A 19258-nucleotide genomic window follows, 5' to 3' on the forward strand; every position below is an offset into this window, starting at 1 on the left:
TGGGAATAACCAACATCTGATTTGACTTAAGGCCCACATCATGAGATGGAACCCATACCTGATGCTACTTGGGTAATCAAGATACAGCAACTGACTTGCCCATTGACCTAGTGTAAAACCAAACACTACTACTCTACCAAAAGAAGTAACAATAAAATTACTCTAATTATATTTTGCTACAGTCATAGACCAGTTCCTTGCTCAGCTATCATCAGAGAAACTTTCTTCTGCAGCAGATTAGGATAAATATAGACACTCACAGCCACACAATATGCAGAGAAAGACTTTAGAATACTTAGCTCTAATGGGATGAATCCATCAAGTTTTTTCCCTAAAGGCCCATGGAACTCAATGGAAGAGGAGGCATAAAGAGTATTAGAACCAGAAAAGAATGAGAACACCAAGGAAATAATGCGCTCTGAAATCAACAGGATTTACGTATACATGAACTCAGGGAAACTGAAGCAGCATGCATAGGGCCTGCACTGGTCCTTATAATATGTATTTTGGTTTCCAGTATAGTGTTTGTATGAGACCCAACGTGTGTGAACTAGTGGTGGTTCATGCATATCTTGTGTCTCTTCTTGGTTTTCTTTATGTTTGTATGTTTTCCTATTCTTATTGTATTAATTATATTACATAGTATATTTTTAGCACTTAGAGCTATTTATATTTTCTAATTAGAGACAAAAAGGGGGTGGGTAAAGATGGGAGGGGACAAGAGCTGGGAGGAGTAAAGGGAAGGAGACCATACCATATTAGGATATATTACATGAGAGACAAACACATTTTCAATAAAAAGGAAAAAACAATTTTAGTATTCCCTATTGTAATACGGTGCAATTTTATGTAAACTCCCAATTTCAATATAAGAGTTGTTTATGCACTTGTAACTGCATTCTTGTACATACTACACAAAAGATTTTCAGTTATATACTGATTGCAAAGATTATTTCCAAAGTAGAAAGTTATTTCTAAATTCAGAAACTAATTTTGTAGATTAAAATATGACAGTATCAACTGAGATATATGAGACCCTCATTTTACCTGACAATGAATGAAAATATAAGAAATTTTACATGGATGTTTGCTTAGATACAAATAAATATTTAACTTAATTTTACCTTGATATAGTGGGTTCGATTAGAGAGCCAGTTCTCATTTTCATTTGGTCAAGTTCAGATCTTAACTTCTCAATTTCTTCTGCTAATCTTTCCTAAAAATCAAAATGCTGTTATTCAGATATGGTCAAATCAAGTATATCAACATTAAATTGTGATGAATAAACAGATATTCAAAAGTGACAATGATTAAATTCCATTAAAGAACACTGGAAATAATCAGAAAATAGAGTTGTGTACATTCCAACAACAAGTCAACAAAATCAACTCTATTCCAGATATTTATTAATCCGAAATATTTGCAAATTTCTGAGATTACTTAGGGTTGTAAATATAGATATGTCACTTAAAATGCAAAAGACAAATCACATCTACTATTAGGTCAAATGAAACATCTTTACACACTGAATAAATGTGATAGTTACACTTTTGGTTGTCAACTTGACAACATATAGAATTGATGAAAACCCATGTGGCTGGGTTCACCTAAGGAGTAAATTATGGTTGTTTTTTAATTAATACATTTGAGGTGGGAAAACTGACTTTTCATCCAGATCCTAACGTGGGACATTCTATCTTTTCTCTGGGCCACCTCTTCTCATGGCAGCCTATGTAAAGGACATTTAAGAGGGAAGCTTGCTCTTTGCAGGTGCTCTCTACATGGCAAGTACATTCTTTCATTGGTTTCAGAGCCTGCTTCTTCAGGATTTTGGTGTGATTGAAGACCAGATGAGACTTTGATTTTCGTGGACTGAATAACTATTAGGTTCTTGAACCCTAACTATTGGTTTGATTCTGTTTTTCTATCTATAATTTTTCATACTCATATTAAATTCCTCTGGCTAAGTTTATGAAGATTGTAGTTGTCTCACAGCTATTGGCTAAGTACTCATGAAATTACTTCATAATGCTTTGATAATGGATTCTAATATGTGTGATAATGAGCCTTTAGTTTCTATAATTTCTCTTAGTGGCCAGCTCTTATATTTTATTTGATTCATATTACTTTTCTGAACACACCATGACTAGTTTTAATGAGAATGATCCATGTAGGCTCATGTACTATAATACTTAGTTTCCAGCTTGTAGAACTGTTTGGAAAGGGTTAGGAGTTGTGACTTCTTGAAAGATATATGTCATTGGGGTTGGTCTCTCTGATAGCAAAAGCCTTCCATATTCCAGTTAATGGTCTGTCCTTTTCTTTTTTGTGGATCAGATTTAAACTCTCAGCTACTGATCTACCATGCATGCGCTTGTTTCCATGTAGCCTGCGATGATGATCATAGACCCACCCTCTGGAATTGTAAGCCCTGACATACTCTGATTTTTATAAGTTGCCTTGGGCGTGATGTCTCTTCACAGTAATAGAAAGGAAGGGAACACAATGGTATTGTTGCTTTTGTGACATTTCTATTGCATGTTCTTTATATTTTCAAAACCTCAGTCTCATTTAACTTTCTTTGGCAATTTTGTAAATTATTTATTAGGCTCAATATCTTTGGCACACATTCTTCTGCTAGCATATCACCTCAAATATATGGATATTTAAATAAATTGCTTTAAATAATTTCTTTATTTTCAGAAAAATATTCATTGAGTTTCTCTTCTGTGTATCCACTATACAAGGAATGTGCTGCCATTCCCTTAATGTATATTAGTAGATAAGACAACCTATGAATAAAATGCATAGGCAAATTAAATTGATAGGAAGAAAATAGAATAATTATGGAAAGATGATATTTAATATTTGAGTGAATAGGTATATATATTTGTGTGAAGTCCTGAATAAAAATAAGAGCATATATTATGAAAGAACATTGAAGATGAAAGTACACTCGGTGAGACAGGACAGAACCCCAGGGTTGGAGGCTTAGAGATATCTAGGCAAAATGTAGGTAGGGTGTGGATTAAGGAAGATTACCACTGAGTGAAGAGAAATGACAGTTGGCCATTCTGAAAGGCACTAATACATTTTAAAACCCTCCAGCTTTTTGCTATCAGTAGGAAAGGGAACAAAAGGAGGGAAGTCTGATCAAGAAGCATTATTGTATAATCATTTCACTAGCTCTGAGTAAAGAGTTGCATGATTTAGAGGCAAGGAAGAAATATAATTATCTGGAGCTCTCTAAATTATAGACAACAGAGTCATGGGTTCGATATGAGTGTTTCTTAGGACAAAATGGATAGACAATTCTTATGTTTTGATGATAGAACTAACAGAATTTACCAATTAGGTTTGGCAGAGGAAAATTACAAGAAGACAAAGGTTGACAATAGCTTCAAGGTTATTTTTGTACCTTGAATAATAGTGGGGAAGGAAGCTAAAGGCGATTTCCTTGGAAGATTGCTGGTCATGTTGGCCAGGTTAGGTGGCAGTGGTGGTTGTTATATGCAAGTAAGGGGAAGGTAAGGTAATACTGTGGAAATTGACTTGGTAAATGAGATTTTGTTTTGTGTGTGTGTGTGTGTCTAAAATATGAAAGCTCTTCCTTGAAAAGTACCGAGTAGGTGATCTAAATTAGGAAGTGCATAATAATAATTCACAGTGGGGCTGAAATCCATGAGAACAAATAAATCTGCCAGAAACTGAAAAAGAAGAGCTTCAGGAAGAGTGTAAGTACTTTAGAGGTTAAAGATAAAAATCACAAGGAAAAATTAAAATGAGGAAGATTTGATATATAACAGTATTTTTGATGGTGGGTTGTGGTACTAGTTACCTGAGTGGACATTTGAACGATTATATACATACTAAGATTAGTGAGCGTGCTTAGTTGTATGGAATGACAGCCCCAAAACAAAGTTTGGTCTAGGAATACCTTTCTTGTAGATTGACATTAGCAAGGCCATAATGTATAAGATGACTTGGAATGTTAGTTGCTTGGGCAGACTTTTGCAGCTACAGGCTTGAGAAGGTGTTGGGGGAGTAGGTTTTAAGGATCTTTCCAGGAGCCCACAGAACTTTAAATAACTTAACATTGCATAAGAAGATCAAGTCCAAAAACCACAATCTAGTCAGAACTAGTTCATACACACATGGTACTTCCAGCAAAATTCAGATGATTCATCTAGTCACTCATCCTTGGTTCCTTTGTGCTGTTTCATAAGTTCCAATGTCTCCATAGACCTCTAGGTGTCCACTAAATGTGTGCAAGAGTCTATTAAAATATTTTCTCCTCTGTGCAAACTTTATTCAGAAATAATCCAATGCCATCCTTCAGATACCCCATAGTACTGTATTAAACAACATATCAGAAGAGTATAGATATTCTGACTATTGGACTGAATGATTATTATTTTTAATTTATCACAAAATATATAGCATCCTATGAAACCATTAAATTTCCCTTTCCTGTCATGTTTTCAGTACCTTTTGTATAATTGTACTGCTAATAAACCTTTAATTCTTTTTTCCTACCTGCTTGTTACCTCCTTTCTGTTTCTATTTTACTCTCCTTTGTTTCCTTCACACCCTTTCACCCTTCTCTTTCACTGATCCCTTTTGTGTGTTTCCAATATACAACTAGGAGATGTATGTCAAGCTGAAGTTGTAAGGGAAGTTTTAAGGAAACTAGGTAAATGAAGTAGGAGAATACATATTACCAGTATTCTATCGCAACTTTTAACATTTTACAACCCATGCTTTGTCAGCCTCCTAAGTCACATAACCTACAAGAGGAATGGCTGGTCCTCACCAAACCCCTTGCCAATTGTAAAGTATCACACTTATGAATATCCTTCAAACTAGCAAGCACCTATAGCCAGACTGTCTTGTGCTTTCATGGTCTGCAGCAGTCTGTCATCGCCTCATTCTTTAGTCCCATCCTGAGTCCCTGGAAGCCTTTTTTGTATCATCAGTAACTCTGATCTTTACCACCTCTGGCTCATGTGAATCTCACCATATTGACCCTTGGTTTCTGCCACTCTGAATCACTGTTTGTACAGTAGCTTCTCCAGGTGCATATACAATTACTTAAGAAGTAGGATAATGCTAGAAATTATTTAAAAATGCAGGTCTTCTGTATAATAGGTACTTGAATTGCTTCTGCAGAAATTATCTCTAAAACTACACAAAATTTAGTGAATATATGGGTATATTTATTTTATTTATGTATGGTCCAAACCAAAACAAGACCATGTTTATTAGTAGAGACAGTGATTTTAAGGTAGCTTTAGTTGAGTTTCCTGAGTACTTTCAATTGTTCAATGCTAAAATCTGTTCAGTTTTTGCATAAATGTATGCTTTGCTATAAGCATACAGATTTAAAATTGTTTTAGAGTATAACACAAAATCATTCTCATCACATTTATTTTACAATATATTTATAAACTTGAATAAGGTAAATGACAAATGTATCCACAATACCTTATCATGTAAAGATTCTTCAAGATTTTTTCTGTAGGTTTCTGATTCTTGAATCAAAACATTCTATGGAAAAGAAAAAAGTAAGAAGCAACATGCAGAAAATATTTAAATCGATGTGTGACTACTCTAGCACTAACGCACCCCTTATGCTTCCTTCCTTAGTAAATCTATTTCCTGGTTTCTATGGAAACTAAGTTCCATTGAAACCTTTAAAAATGATACTCAATATTTTGCAAAATAAATTATTTAAATGAGAAATGCCATTTTTGCTACACTTGGATAAACAGCACAAATATTACCCTCTGAGCTACTACTCCATTTCTTCTGGGACTGTGTTTTAAATGGGAAATAATTAACCTATTCTTCAAATGAGAAGTGGTGAGTACCAGGCCAACCATTACCAGGATGCTTTGACCTCTTACTGTGTCAATAAACCAAAATTCGCTAACATTTTGTTAAAATATTTTCCCTATTTTTCCCAACTGTATGTCAATGGAAAATTCCTGAATAAGATACTGAGTGAAATTCTGTGAGTATTTCAAAATATTTTGTTCTCATGATGTTTTAATATTTGCTTATATAGTTTAGGTCTAGGTTTGTTCACCAGCTCTAATAATTCTGATCAGTGTGATAGTTTCCAGTTATTAATATGGCAATAATGATTTTGAATCAAGTTTCAGGCTGAACATAAGCACATTTCTTGAGACAATGTAGTTGGAAGTATAGACGCCTAATTGCTTTATTGGCATTAGCAATAGTCCTCTTGGTGACATAGCCTCTCAGTGCCAGTACTGTCAGTGCCTGTAGTTAATAAACACTAAATAATCTCAAGCAGACTCACACTCAATATTTCTATTTGTCTTCCCAGTATATACTTACAAATAATGAGAAGGTAAATAAAACACCTTTATCCCAAATCACAGCCTATTTTTATATATTTGGTTTTAGAAATATATAAATATGTAATATTTATCATGTGTCATATGGTTATTCATTCAAAACATGATGTTATAGCATTGTATTGAAATTATTGACTCACTTATGAAGATGATATCAAGTAGTTTTAGGCGAAGGAAAGTCAGTCAAATGCCTGGTACAAATAACAATCACAGCAGCTAGGAAAACACCACAGCCTAGACAACATGGCTAAGCATCCGTGTGCCCCCACCCCGTGTGCAATTGTACCTTCTCTTCCAAAGCAGCCATCCTTTCCTTCAAGTGCAGCTGTAGGCGCTCATTGGATTCTGTCAGAAGCCTGTCCACAGTATCAGATAATCTTTTATTGTGTTCCTCATTCATTTTCTCTCTTTGCCTTGCCTTATATTTAAGAAAAAATGTAAAATTATATTTGGCATGAAAAAAGAAAACACTCACTGCTGTTCAAGGTTAATTTTATAGTTTCACCAGTTTTGAACTGAATATAATTTTATGGATGATTTTTATTAAATTTGTAGAAACTGTTTTCTCTGAAATGCCCAGAACATAACTTCTAATTAAGCTTCTAATTAAGAAAGTTTTCTTCCAATATGCAGTCTGTGGATTCAAAGATAAGGACAGAGGGGAAACTTCTACATACTCTTTGAAGTTCCTGATTCTTCTCTTCCAGTTGACCCTCTAGATGTCTCATACGTTCTTCAATATTTCCATGCCTCTCTTCAGCCTATTAAGAAATACGAAGAGTGGACCTAAAATGTACGGTGAGTTAATTCCTTCCATCTAAACAAACTGAAATAAAATGTAAAGCAAGCTACTACCAACCGCAAACAGAGTTTCCAAAAAATAAACTTTATTTAAACAGGCAGCTGAACAGCATCGCTTGAAATGTGTCAGCTACAAAGGCCTGTTACATTCAAGCATCAGCAAAACACTGGAGTTATTTATGAGCAATGAAATCAGCCAAATGTAACATGCAGACTGTGCATGGTTTGAACACAAACCTGCCATTGTCCAATCTTAAAGCTCCTTGAAGCACTGAACTGCACAGATGGTCGATTATCAATAAATAAAAGTAACATAATTTTTATAAATGAAAGGAAAAAAAAACTTAGATGGATTCTATTTAGCGATAGAAAGTAAAGTCCAGTAGGACTACCTTCCTACGTATGGAGATCATTTCTTGTAGCTTAGCTTCCATAACATATTGATAATCCTCAGATGAGGTAGAAGAGGTTGGGTCAGACTAACAGGTCAAGGAAAAGGAGAGGGACAAAATTGAAAAAATCAGAACTAAAGACACTGACACCAAAGAGAACACAGTATAGAATGCTGAAATTAAAAGTGACGGCAAGTTCAATACTTTCATAGACAAAATTTTATGTAGAAGGAACTATTCTGATATCTAGTGAAGGTAATGCAGTTGATGGTTGTAAATGGAAGACAATGATGATATGTTCCAAAAAAAAAAATAAAGGCCATGGAACTGAGGTGTGGAGGGTTAGTGACAGCTGGCAATGAACGGCTTTTACAAGGTGAGTTAAAGCAACTCTGTAAATGATATGTAATAACTGGGATTATGAGAAACCAAACACTAGAATGTCTCCGATAGATGCTTAAATATTTAGTCTTTGGTTTTTCACATTACTAGTAAAAAAGAAAAAAGGTGTAAACCTTGTAACTCAAGGAGAACTCTCTTGGCAATGACTCTTGGGTGTCTTATTTGGATCAATAATATGACCTCATATATAGAAATCAGAAATAAGTCTAAGACCCAGGATATGTTATTCTGAATAAACTCAAACAGGATTGAGTTTCCTCAGCAACAGTGGTCCACATAAGAAATGACTCCAGGACACAACCTACATTGTGTCTAGAAAACAATCCTCAAGTGTAATTTAAATATTTAAATGAAAACAATCAAAATTTCTCAACAGGTGATAATAATGTCACAAGGACACAAAACGTTGTGAATGCTGAAAAACGATATGAAGGACCACATCAAAAGAGTGTTTGCATTAAGTTGTTGCTATGGAACCAGAATATTACCTTAGCGTGAATGGGAAGCACAGAGCCTCTGTGATCTAATTATTGCCTAGTGCTAAGTTTGGTTACATGTCTTGTTGTTAGGACATCACAGGTGCAGAGTGTTAATACATGGGATATTGCTGATAGCTGAACTGTATTAGTATGTTATGTGCAAAATACAACATTATGTCAACATTTTAACTATAATTACACATTAAATAATTACATTACCAAAACAGTCTTATGTCAGTAATACAATTTTAGCTCTAGAACATATTCTTTGACATAATATCACCTAATTTGGAAATATTGAACTTTATTTTAAACTAATATAGGACTATATGTAAACATATATGCAGTAACTGTAAAGGAATAGTCACCACTTAGCATGCATTTGTGTTACTTTATACAACAAATTCTAACTTACATTAAGGAATAACATTTAACATTTCAAATCTGTTGAATTTGTGTAAATTATAAATCATTATTTATATATCTTAGTATTTATTTTATAAACCTAGGTTATCACAATTTCTTCCCCAAAGTGTTACACAAGTTTCCAAATAGAAGCAGCAAGAAAAGCTACTATGGTCCTCAAATGGAAGCAAATGAGTTTTGTATTACTTAAATTTTAATTAATTATTTTAAAAATTAATTACTTATATTTCTTATGTGTGATTCTATGTGTGGGTTAGTTATGCAATTGCAGTGCCTTAGAAGGCAGGAAGATGGTGTCAGATCAATGGAACTGGAATTAAAGATGGTAGTGAGAGCTACCCAGTGTGGGTGCTGGGATCTGAACTCAGGTCTTCCATAAGCAAAAGCTCCATCCCTCTGTATTTATACCATTTAAAACTTGCAAGTCCCATTAAGAAAAAATACAAATAAGATGTTGTTGAAATTGTGTTAACCTAAATTGGTAAATGAACCTGTATATTTTATAATCATTTAAGTCATTAAACTGTATAAGTGATTGATTCAAAAGAGTGATATGGATATTTAAACTTCTAGAAGTATCTCTTTAAAACCCTGAACTCTTGGGGAAGGGTCTAGGCCCTGCCCTATATGAAATGACAGACTATGGACACCCCCATGGAGGGCCTCACCCTCCCTGGGGGAATGAGGGGATAACGGGGGGGGGATGGGGGGAGGGCACGGGAGGAGGGGAGGGAAAGGGAGAGGGACCTCGTACTGACTTGTGAAGCAACCTTGTTTCTTATCTAAATTTAAAATGGAAAATAAAAAAATATTAATAATAAAAAAATAAAATAAAATAAAAATAAAATAAAACAAACAAGACAAAAAAAAAGTATAACTTTTCAAATATTTAAATCTTATCATGTTTCTTCCTTCACTGAAGACCATGCAAAAACATTGAGAAGATGCATTTCCAATAAAAAACAAATACTGTCATTTCTAAATTATGTTATTACCTAAATTTTTATTAGTACTAAAGTGAATAAAGCACCTCGTAAAATTCAAGATGAGTTATGTCCTACTTGAGTAAATATGGATTTTAATTAAAGAAGTAGATACAACAAATCATAACATTGGGAGACCAGAATGATCTTTGATGGTTAATTATATACAAACATCAAATTTAGTTTTTATTTATGGTCATTAATTGATAATTCTTTCTAAAAGCTTTAAATGAGTTTTACCTACTTTGCATATCTCTCTAGCTAGATGATTTAAATAAAAACAGTCTTATAATAATCCAAAGAATAAATTTATCCATCATCTCTAAGCAATACAGGGAGAAGGTTTTAGCCAACAGTACTGCCTTTAGATTTAGGGACAGCACAGTTGAAGTGGCTGACACAAGCCCAGTGCAGCCCAGGTCATCTGCTTTTATTTGTCCTTGAAGGGTTCATCTTGGTTTTACTCAATATGATACAAGGAAATTTCAAACCAGTTAAAGTTTTAGCCAAATAATGACAGAAGTTAGTGTGAGAAGAATGTGGATACAATCAGAATGATGAATAAAGGTAGTACAAGAAAATCCTAAAAAGAAAAAGATGAATAAGTAAAAACAAAAGACACACACACACACACACACACACACGTACATATGCATTTATGCCAAATTAGATTCTTGATTAGTTGTTGAAATATCATTTCAAAACACAAGAGAAAAAACCTAAGACTTAAGCTAGGCAGACTGTAATTTAAAATAGTTGAAAGTTTGACAAAGGGTAGAAAAAAGACCACTGATAATCATATATTGAAAGCAAATTTAAATTGAATAGGACAAATTATTTAGATCATCTCTGAGGGTTTTGAGTAAATCCAAGGATGAGTGCAAGGTGCTTGATGTCAGAGTGTTCAGAGGAACTGAGTTATATTCAAATGTTGTAAACATGGTATGAGCTAAGGATATCACAAAATAAAACAGCTATGTCAATAATATAATAACTGTCATAGACACCTGAAATATGTTGTCATTCTAGAAGCTGATAGAAGCTATGGGAATCAAAGAAGAAATTATACACTATTAGAAGGATTTTAAAGGATTTTAAAAGTTTTCTGATTTTAAAAAAATCAGAGTTCAGATAAAGAGGATGATTACTCACCATGGTAATTAATTCCTGTCTGTATCATGTAGTATATTCTAATAAGAGTGCTGAAGAGTTACCAGATGGTAATAATAATTCAGTCAAGTTTTAGGGTTTTATATCACTAAATAATAATTCAGGACTACTTAATTTAAAGCTATATGAGTCCATTGTTATATTTTAAGTTATATTTGATTGTAAGTACATCAATGACTTGTTTTATGGCAATGATTTAATGAATTGTAAGGTGTATTTCTTTTTTTTTTCAGAGACAAGGTTTCTCTGTGGCTTTTGGAGAATGTCCTGGAACTAGCTCTTGTAGCCCAGGCTGGTCTCAATCTCAGAGATCTGCCTCAGCTCTTGTAGCCCAGGCTGGTCTCAAAATCAGAGATCTGCCTGCCTCTGCCTCCCGAGTGCTGGGATTAAAGGTATGTGCCACCACTGCCAAGCAATGTGTATTTCTTTAGGACAAGTTTTGGTACTTTGTTGAGTAAAATAAATACTGATGATTATCCTATTCTAAATTTTACCAGTTATTTTCTTATTCAATCCCACAATAGCAAAATTTAACATGGTAACTCTTTAATGCAAATTACTAATATCCTTTAGATTAAAACAGAAAAACTATGTGTTTTAATCTATATTGTAGTAATCTAAAATAAGCCTTTGCAAGTATAATACTAGTGATATGCTTGTATAGCTTTATATAACTTAGGAAACATTTTGAAGTTATGTAATATATATGCTACATTTGAGTCTCTATGTTTTCAAAAGTGCCAGAGCTATTTGCTGGTGTGGTCTATGGTAATAGAGATTTAAATTTAATAGGATTCCTGTAAAAGACTAGTGTTTCAATAGGTCTCACCCTAAAACTTCAAAATTCACTTGAAAATTTGATGCTCTTGAGCCCTGCTCATCTCTATCCAGTTTTTGCTTTCTGATATAAATATTTCACTTTAGCATGTAAGAATCTGTCAAAGAATATGTCAGGTGAAATGAATGTGATTTCTAACAAATGACTGTGTTAGAATGGTTTTATGATATATAATATAGAACAGTTTTAGAATGTAGAGTACACAGTATGGAAAAATAGTAGAATAAATTATGACCAATCTCATTTTTTTCATATAACTTAATGGCTTTCAACTGTGGCTTTTAGACTCCCCTTTTCTAACAATGTTCACCATATTACAATATAAATTGAATCAACAGTTATTGTACTTCATTGTTTCAATAGAAACCCATATATACCAAGCTGATTAAATTGTAGTAGTTCATTTGCATATTTTGAGATTTTTAAAATAACATGGTTATTATGTACAGAAACTACCATAGAAAATTTACTATAGTTAAGACAAAAAAATATTGCTTTTCTTGATAAAGTTTAAATAGATAATGTAATTGTCATATTCTTGTAACAATCATTCAAGTCACTGTAAGTAAGATATATGCCATAAGGAAACACACAAATAAGGAAGATCTGACTACTGTAAGCCTGAAGTGAGTAATTGTAGACTCCACTTTGATAGACCATTATTTCTGCATCACATCAAGACTGACCATATGTGTTTAGTGCAGTACCTTTGTTAGGGCTGCGATTCTCTGAGCCAGCTCAGCCTCTACTTCAGGCAGAGTTTCAGCCTTTCTCATGGTCTGCTGTAACTTTTGCTCAGCCAGTTCAAGACGCTCTTGTAATTGTCTGTTCTTTTCTTCCATCTGAAACAGGAATGATGAATGTGCCATTTCAACAGTTAAGAGGTAGATTAGCTAGAATGAGTCATATGGACTTAGTACTTCAGCTATTTTTCAAGAATTAAAATCAGTTATTATCATATTTAACTGTGTTAGGTAATGACTGTTATCATGATTTCATGTGTTATTTGCCAATTTTAATTACTGAAATTCAAAACAATAAGATGGCAACTATTTTACCGTAGGCAGGAAACAGTAAAGATATTCATAATGAGGATGAACTTGAACGTGTGTATAGCTTTCAACTGACATAAAAGAAAAACATGATTTAGTGACAAGGCCAGGACTTTTCAGGGGAAATGGGTGTGATTTCTCTTGGTCCTAGGATACAATGACAATAGAAACCATATTGAAAACCATAGTCTTATGTCAGAGGCCATGAGAGATACAGCAGGTGATCACTAGTGTTCAACAGTCTGATCTACCAGATGAGTAATTCTTTGCTAGGGATCCCCACCTGGAAAGGCCATGGAATTACTGGTTGTGGAAACCAGTTGCTCTTGTCTGTAATATCTCTCATGAGTCACTTCATTTCTTCCCTAACAACAATATTTCTTCCCTAAATTATCTTTGGGCATATCCCCACTGCTTGTGTATTTATCTCATGAAAATATTCCATCTACTGGGCACATGGATCTGTGGAAGTCTGGAAGATGACTTTTCATTTACTTGCAATTTCGATATATAGAATGGTACATGCTTCATGACTGGATATATTTATCCTTTAAGGACTTTAGATACTTAAAAGCCTGCCTTGTTCTTTGCTCAGACTAACTGCATACAATTAGCTTTCTCACCTCAAAGCAAGTTCAAACTAGACTAAAGGCTTTTTGTAAATAGATCATAAGTTTGGAACTTAGCAGCTATGCTCAGGGTCAGAGCCGACGACATTCAACCAAGGTTACCAAGGAAAGCATGTCAATTCTTTGCTTGCCAGTTTGATAACAAGAGATCTAGCCTCAAAGTGTATCTCACTGTACCCCCACCCTCTGGTCACAGACTCACTTCTGTACCCTTGGACCCTTGTGTTGCCATGACAATGGATCAACTCCCCATAGTTTGCCATAATAATGTGTTTTAACCAATGAGAGAAGACTTTTGCATTTTCTTTATCATTTAAAGGCTCCTGGAAGAAAGAGAGTTTGGAGTATTGAAGAAGCTAGAAGAGCTACTAGGAGGAATTAGATGTAGAACAGGAGAATTAGAATAGAAACTGATTTGGATAAGCATGTGTGAACAATTCATTAGCCCTCAGATTTGCTACATCTCAGAACCCTGACGGGGCATTGAGGCTGGAACTCAAAGACCCCCATTAGTTTTAGACTACAATTAAACAAGGGGTATAGTAGCCCAGGAGTCCACACTCTAGAGATTGGACAAACAACTTTTTTGTATAGAACAGATAGTATTTTAGGATTTGTATCATATAATCTGGTTCAATTCCTGTAATATGTTGATGCAACATGAGACAAACACAAACAATGATTAAATCACTAGGTGCATATAGTTTATTAAAACAATTTTCAGAGGTTCTTGCTTTTGTGATAGAGCAGTTAGAACTTCTAGAACTGACACTGACTATGTGTGTGATCTTGGCAAGTAGTCCTGTCTTTGACCCCCAGAATACTCAATAGAATAACTCCAGATAATCTATAGGTGGGGGATAGAGTAAAGTAATTTTAAAGAAACTCTTTAAGGTTTGCTTCATATCTAGATTTAAAGTCAATGGTTGCTCTATTATCTTCATATGAGTGGTTTCTAGCTTTTTAAACTAAACTAGAAAATAAAAAATGCTTCCTTAATACTATTCTAATTTTTAAGACATAATTTCTCATCTACTAGAAAATTTTATATTCTTTGTGTAATGGTGGGAACTTATACACAGAGCAAAGTAAAATCACAACAATGATACTGAACCTGCCGCAAGATGGCTTCCTTGTTTGCCAATTCATTTTCTAATTTATCATTCATGTCATGAATGGAGGTAGATTCTCTCTGAGCACTGAGGTAACGTTTCTCCAAGGTTGTGATTCTTTCTTCCATATCTTCCTTTTGAGCCATTGCCTGCAAATAACACTGTAAAAGTCATGTGCAAGTCTTTGATTTCATCCCCATTAGAGCAAACCACAAAAGAAACTTACAGCATTTCAGAAAGACAGAGTTTTCATACTTAAATGAAATATTATGATACTAGAAATGGCTTTTTTACCAGGTAAAGGCACATTCTTCAAGGCCATTTTAAAGTTTTCATGTATGCTAGGGCTGGTAGTGTGCACCTTTAAACCCAGCATTTTGAAGGCAGATTTAGGTGGATCTCTGGGTTTGAGGCTAACCTGGTCTACAGATTATTGAGTGTTAAGTCGACCAGAGCTACACAAAGAAAGAAGTCCTGTCCCATGTCTTTAAAAACAACAACAACAAAAGATTCCATGTGTATTTTCATAGTCTCTTAGTCTTTATGATGCTTTTGTATTTATTTTTATAGTAGATTAAGCAAGGACTTTTGAATTTGTACGAATACTAAAAAGCATATTTTGAAACTTCCTAGTGTCAAATGAAATGACAGGTAAACTTACTCATTGTAAAGTGGAAGTACAACGTTGAGTAGAGTGGAAAGCTAAGAGACTGTAAACTTTGAGACCATAGTTCCAAAGCTATCTACAAATAAGTTGATACCACCAGAGAGCTGGGGGGACAGCTTAGTAGCTAAGAACACTTGTTGCTTTTGCAGAGGGAACAGGTTTGTTTCTCAGTACCCATGTGGCCACCAAGAGCCTTCTGTACCTCCAGTTCAGGAGAATCTAACACAAAATTCAACACCTCAACTTATTGCACACACAAAGCACACAGACATACACTCATACAAACCACAACACATACATAGAAAATAAAAATAAAAAGTACTTACAAAAATCTACTCATTGTTATAAGTCACATTTATTAAAAGAGAAGCTATGGTCACTAATTTACTAATCCAACACATCTCCCAACAATAATCTATAAACATCTGACCTATACCCACATATAAGTGTAGTCTTCACTCCTCATCCTTGAAACTTCTCTTTACAGCAGACACAGAGTTAGCATCCTTGATTGTTTGTGTACTCCCAGCTAGACTTTTCCTCCATTACTTTCTTGGGACCTGGGGGCCCATGTGTAGGGAATGGGGAAGCCTCAGGTGGACTGGACTTCCACTACAGACATTTTATAGGCAAACAATTTAGAAAATTTCTCATTAATACCCTCTTCTGAGGTGCATATGTATTGTTCCTAATTGACAGAACTGGGTTCCACAACAGAAACCACTATAGACTAGAAGAGGAAGGCAAAGGAAAAAGATGATTCTTTGGAAATAAACATCAAAACAATACATTCACTTTCTGGTTACTGATGAAATTTTAAGGAATTTATCAAACTATTAGAAAGTGTAGGATGATTTAACCATAAATTAAAAAACAAGTAATAGAATAAAAATGATATTAGCTAATAAGATCCTCAAAAAAGAAAGTGGTACATAATGGAAAATATTATAGGAAGCTACTGCTCAGATCAGTTGTGAAAAATAGTCACATATTAATAATAATGGTAGCCCTGAATATGATTTTGACAATAATTTACATTGGTAAAATAACAGCAATTAAGGAAGTATATAAGCTTAAATCCATACCTAATGCATTAATCAGAAAAACTTATATTAACTCAAGTAAAAGGGAAAATGCCAAAGGAAAAGCACAAGGATTTAAAGAAAGAATTCAGAGCAAGTGGAATGGGGAAAATGAAAGGAGAGGATGTGGGTATTTGTGTTTCTCCACCTGTGAGCGTTTGGAAATTATTAGCTGTTAGAAACTTACGTTCATGCAACAATTAATTAAAGGATGATGAAGTATGCCGTCCTTGGTTTGTTTCTCCACACACAAACCAGCACTTCTATTGGAGCACAACTACTGATCATCCTTGGAAAGCTGATAGCTTCCCTTATTATTGCTTTAAATGTCTTTACCATGCTGCTGCCCAAAAACTATTCTAAATGCAACTTTGGTTATATTACTTCCTAGGTTGAAATCCTTGATTTCTTTTCTTTTACCTTCAGTATATTTATGAGCCACGAAGCTCTTGCTTTCTTGACCTAATGCATTCCTACTTCTGTATATTGAGGTATATAAATAATAGTCCTTTCAAACTTGTGCCCACTGTGGATCTATGAAAGCAAGTTAATAAGCAAATAAGATGTTATAGCTATAATCAAATTAAGATGAAACAAAGTAGGATTCACATAGACCCTAAGTTGAGTGGTTGCATCCTCGGAGAGAAAATGGGAAGCATAAACACGGAATAGCAGAATTTGAATTTAGTCTGCTTCATATGCCTTTCAAACATATGTGAGAAGCTTAAAGAAGCAATGACTGTCTTCTTCATTACTGCCCACAGAGAGAACCCAATCCTTTTGAGATGCTGATTTCAGACACAATCCTCAGCAAATGTGAGGAAAGGAAATAGAGTTGCTAAACTGGAAGGAAAGTTTGCTCTCCAGGTGAGAACCCTTGGTAAGCAAATGCAATCTGGGAAAAACACATGATGCATGCTTAAAATCCACACAAGGGTGGAAGGATAGAGCCATCTCTCTAAAGTTGTCCACTGACTTCCATATGTGTGCTGTCCTGTGTGTCCATATCCACATCATATGCCACTCAATATTTTTTCAAATGACAGTCATTACGAGCCAATCACTATGGCAAACACATGAAACTATCATACTCTCTGACTCCATTTTCACCTGGAATAGGCTTTTATTCCTCCTTTTATGTGACAAATCTTCCTGTCCTTCAGGAGTTAATAAAAGAAAAGTTACCCGTGTTAATATTAAAATATAAACATGAAATTAAAGTAATACCTTATTTTAACAAAAATAATTCAGATAATGTTGCAAAATGTTGCCAGTATTCCAGCAGGTTTAAGAAAGTCCTACAGATAATAATTACAGTACTTAGTGGTTAAAAAGACGCTGATTGACAATCTTTATTTCTGTTAGTTTATATTTTTTATTTAGTGAGTGTATAGTTCATGCTAATTTTCACATAAACTTCTGGGAATATTTGTCAATATCATGGAATAAAAGAAAACTATGAGTCTAAAAATACAAAATCTAATCACATTATCTTAAAAATAAGAGACTTTTTCTGGGAAAAGAAAGTTGGTATGGTACACTGCATGAGTTAAGAGTTGTCCTTTGATACACCTTCACATTCTTCCTTGTTGAGTTATTAACAACTACCATATAATTATGAAGAATTGGGTGATATCATGGTTCAGCTACTTTATGTACTGCCCAGAGTGGAATATACACTAATTAAATAGCTGCTTTCTAATTAGTGATTACAAACCTGTCCACACTTAACTGTTCAGGCCTAATACACACTGTCCATGTAGGAGTCAGTGTCTGTATATTTGGTATGGCAATTTTGACTTAGTGAGTCATGTGAGTGATTCAGTTTTTAACTTCAGGCTGTGTTACCAAAAATAAAATTTGAATTTGCAAGTCATAGAAATAGCTTTTTCTCTGTGTTATTGGGAGAGTCTAAAGAAGAAAGCTTTTCTTCTTCAAGTTCGTAAATACTTTTATATAAAAATAAAAACCCAATGATTCCCTAAACAAAATTTTGTATATAACTGTAATTTTATTATTCCACATGGAGGGATGCCCTCTCAGCCTGGACACGTGGGGAAAGGCCTAGGTCCTTCCGTAGATGAAATGACAGACTTTAGAGATACCTCTAAGGAGGGCCTCACCCTCCCTGGGGAATGATGTTGGGATTGGGTGGGGGGCTGTGGGGCTGGTGGAGGGACAAGGGAGAAGGGGTGGGAGAGGGAGCTGGAATTGACATGTGAAGCATTCATGTTTCTAATTTAAATAAAAACATTATAAAAATACAGTTCTATAGTAATATAGTATGGTGAAAATTTAATTCATGTCTCAACCAATATAAATGAGAATTTATAGATTCATTTATTTGATTAGTTTCAAACGTGAGAAGAGCATTTATGCCTGATGTCATAAAGATAAGTTATATTCATTCATAAAATAAAATTAAAATATTTCACAGGAAATTTGAGCTGTCTGTATACCTATATAGAGAGTTCAATGTTGTTATCCATGTATAATGTTGATTAAAAGTAGAGAGCAACCAGCTGTTCCGATGGGTCCAGGAACCAGAGGAGCCAGGGAGACCAGGGGAGCAGCTGTTCCAACAGTATCAGGTACAGCAGGCCCTGCTTCTGGGCCTGTGTTCCAGTACCTGGGGATCGCCTGGGAACTGCACAGAGCCTCCAATCCCGGTGGGAGCCAACCACCCCAGACTCCAGGACTTCTCTCCCACCAACGAGACCAGGAAACTAGGGTATCCAGGGAGATCAGGGCACCAGCTGTTCCAGCAGGACCAGGTAAAAGAGACCCGGCATCTGGGCCTGTGTTGCAGTGCCTGGGGTTCACCTGGGAACTGCACAGAGCT

At 34.7% G+C, this 19258-nt stretch overlaps 1 protein-coding gene across 25 annotated transcripts in view; it reads right to left on the reverse strand.

Moving 5' to 3' along the window:
* Positions 1 to 19258, reverse strand: part of Ppfia2 (PTPRF interacting protein alpha 2) — a 451568-nt gene that overhangs the window by 91902 nt on the left and 340408 nt on the right. For 15 of the 25 annotated variants that reach the window (XM_040754948.1, XM_013111890.3, XM_040754947.1 and 12 more), the window contains 6 exons: positions 14670 to 14816; positions 12582 to 12716; positions 7061 to 7144; positions 6670 to 6801; positions 5485 to 5547; positions 1125 to 1216 (listed from right to left, as the gene is read on the reverse strand). In XM_040754948.1, the coding sequence (XP_040610882.1) occupies positions 1125 to 1216; positions 5485 to 5547; positions 6670 to 6801; positions 7061 to 7144; positions 12582 to 12716; positions 14670 to 14816 (653 nt within the window). Of the gene's footprint in view, positions 1 to 1124; positions 1217 to 5484; positions 5548 to 6669; positions 6802 to 7060; positions 7145 to 7576; positions 7664 to 12581; positions 12717 to 14669; positions 14817 to 19258 lie in introns of all 25 variants that reach the window. The other 10 variants (XM_040754942.1, XM_013111885.3, XM_040754945.1 and 7 more) reach the window with 1 other exon arrangement.

Source organism: Mesocricetus auratus, unplaced genomic scaffold (assembly GCF_017639785.1).
Source record: "Mesocricetus auratus isolate SY011 unplaced genomic scaffold, BCM_Maur_2.0 Super-Scaffold_100011, whole genome shotgun sequence".
Lineage (NCBI taxonomy): Eukaryota > Metazoa > Chordata > Mammalia > Rodentia > Cricetidae > Mesocricetus > Mesocricetus auratus.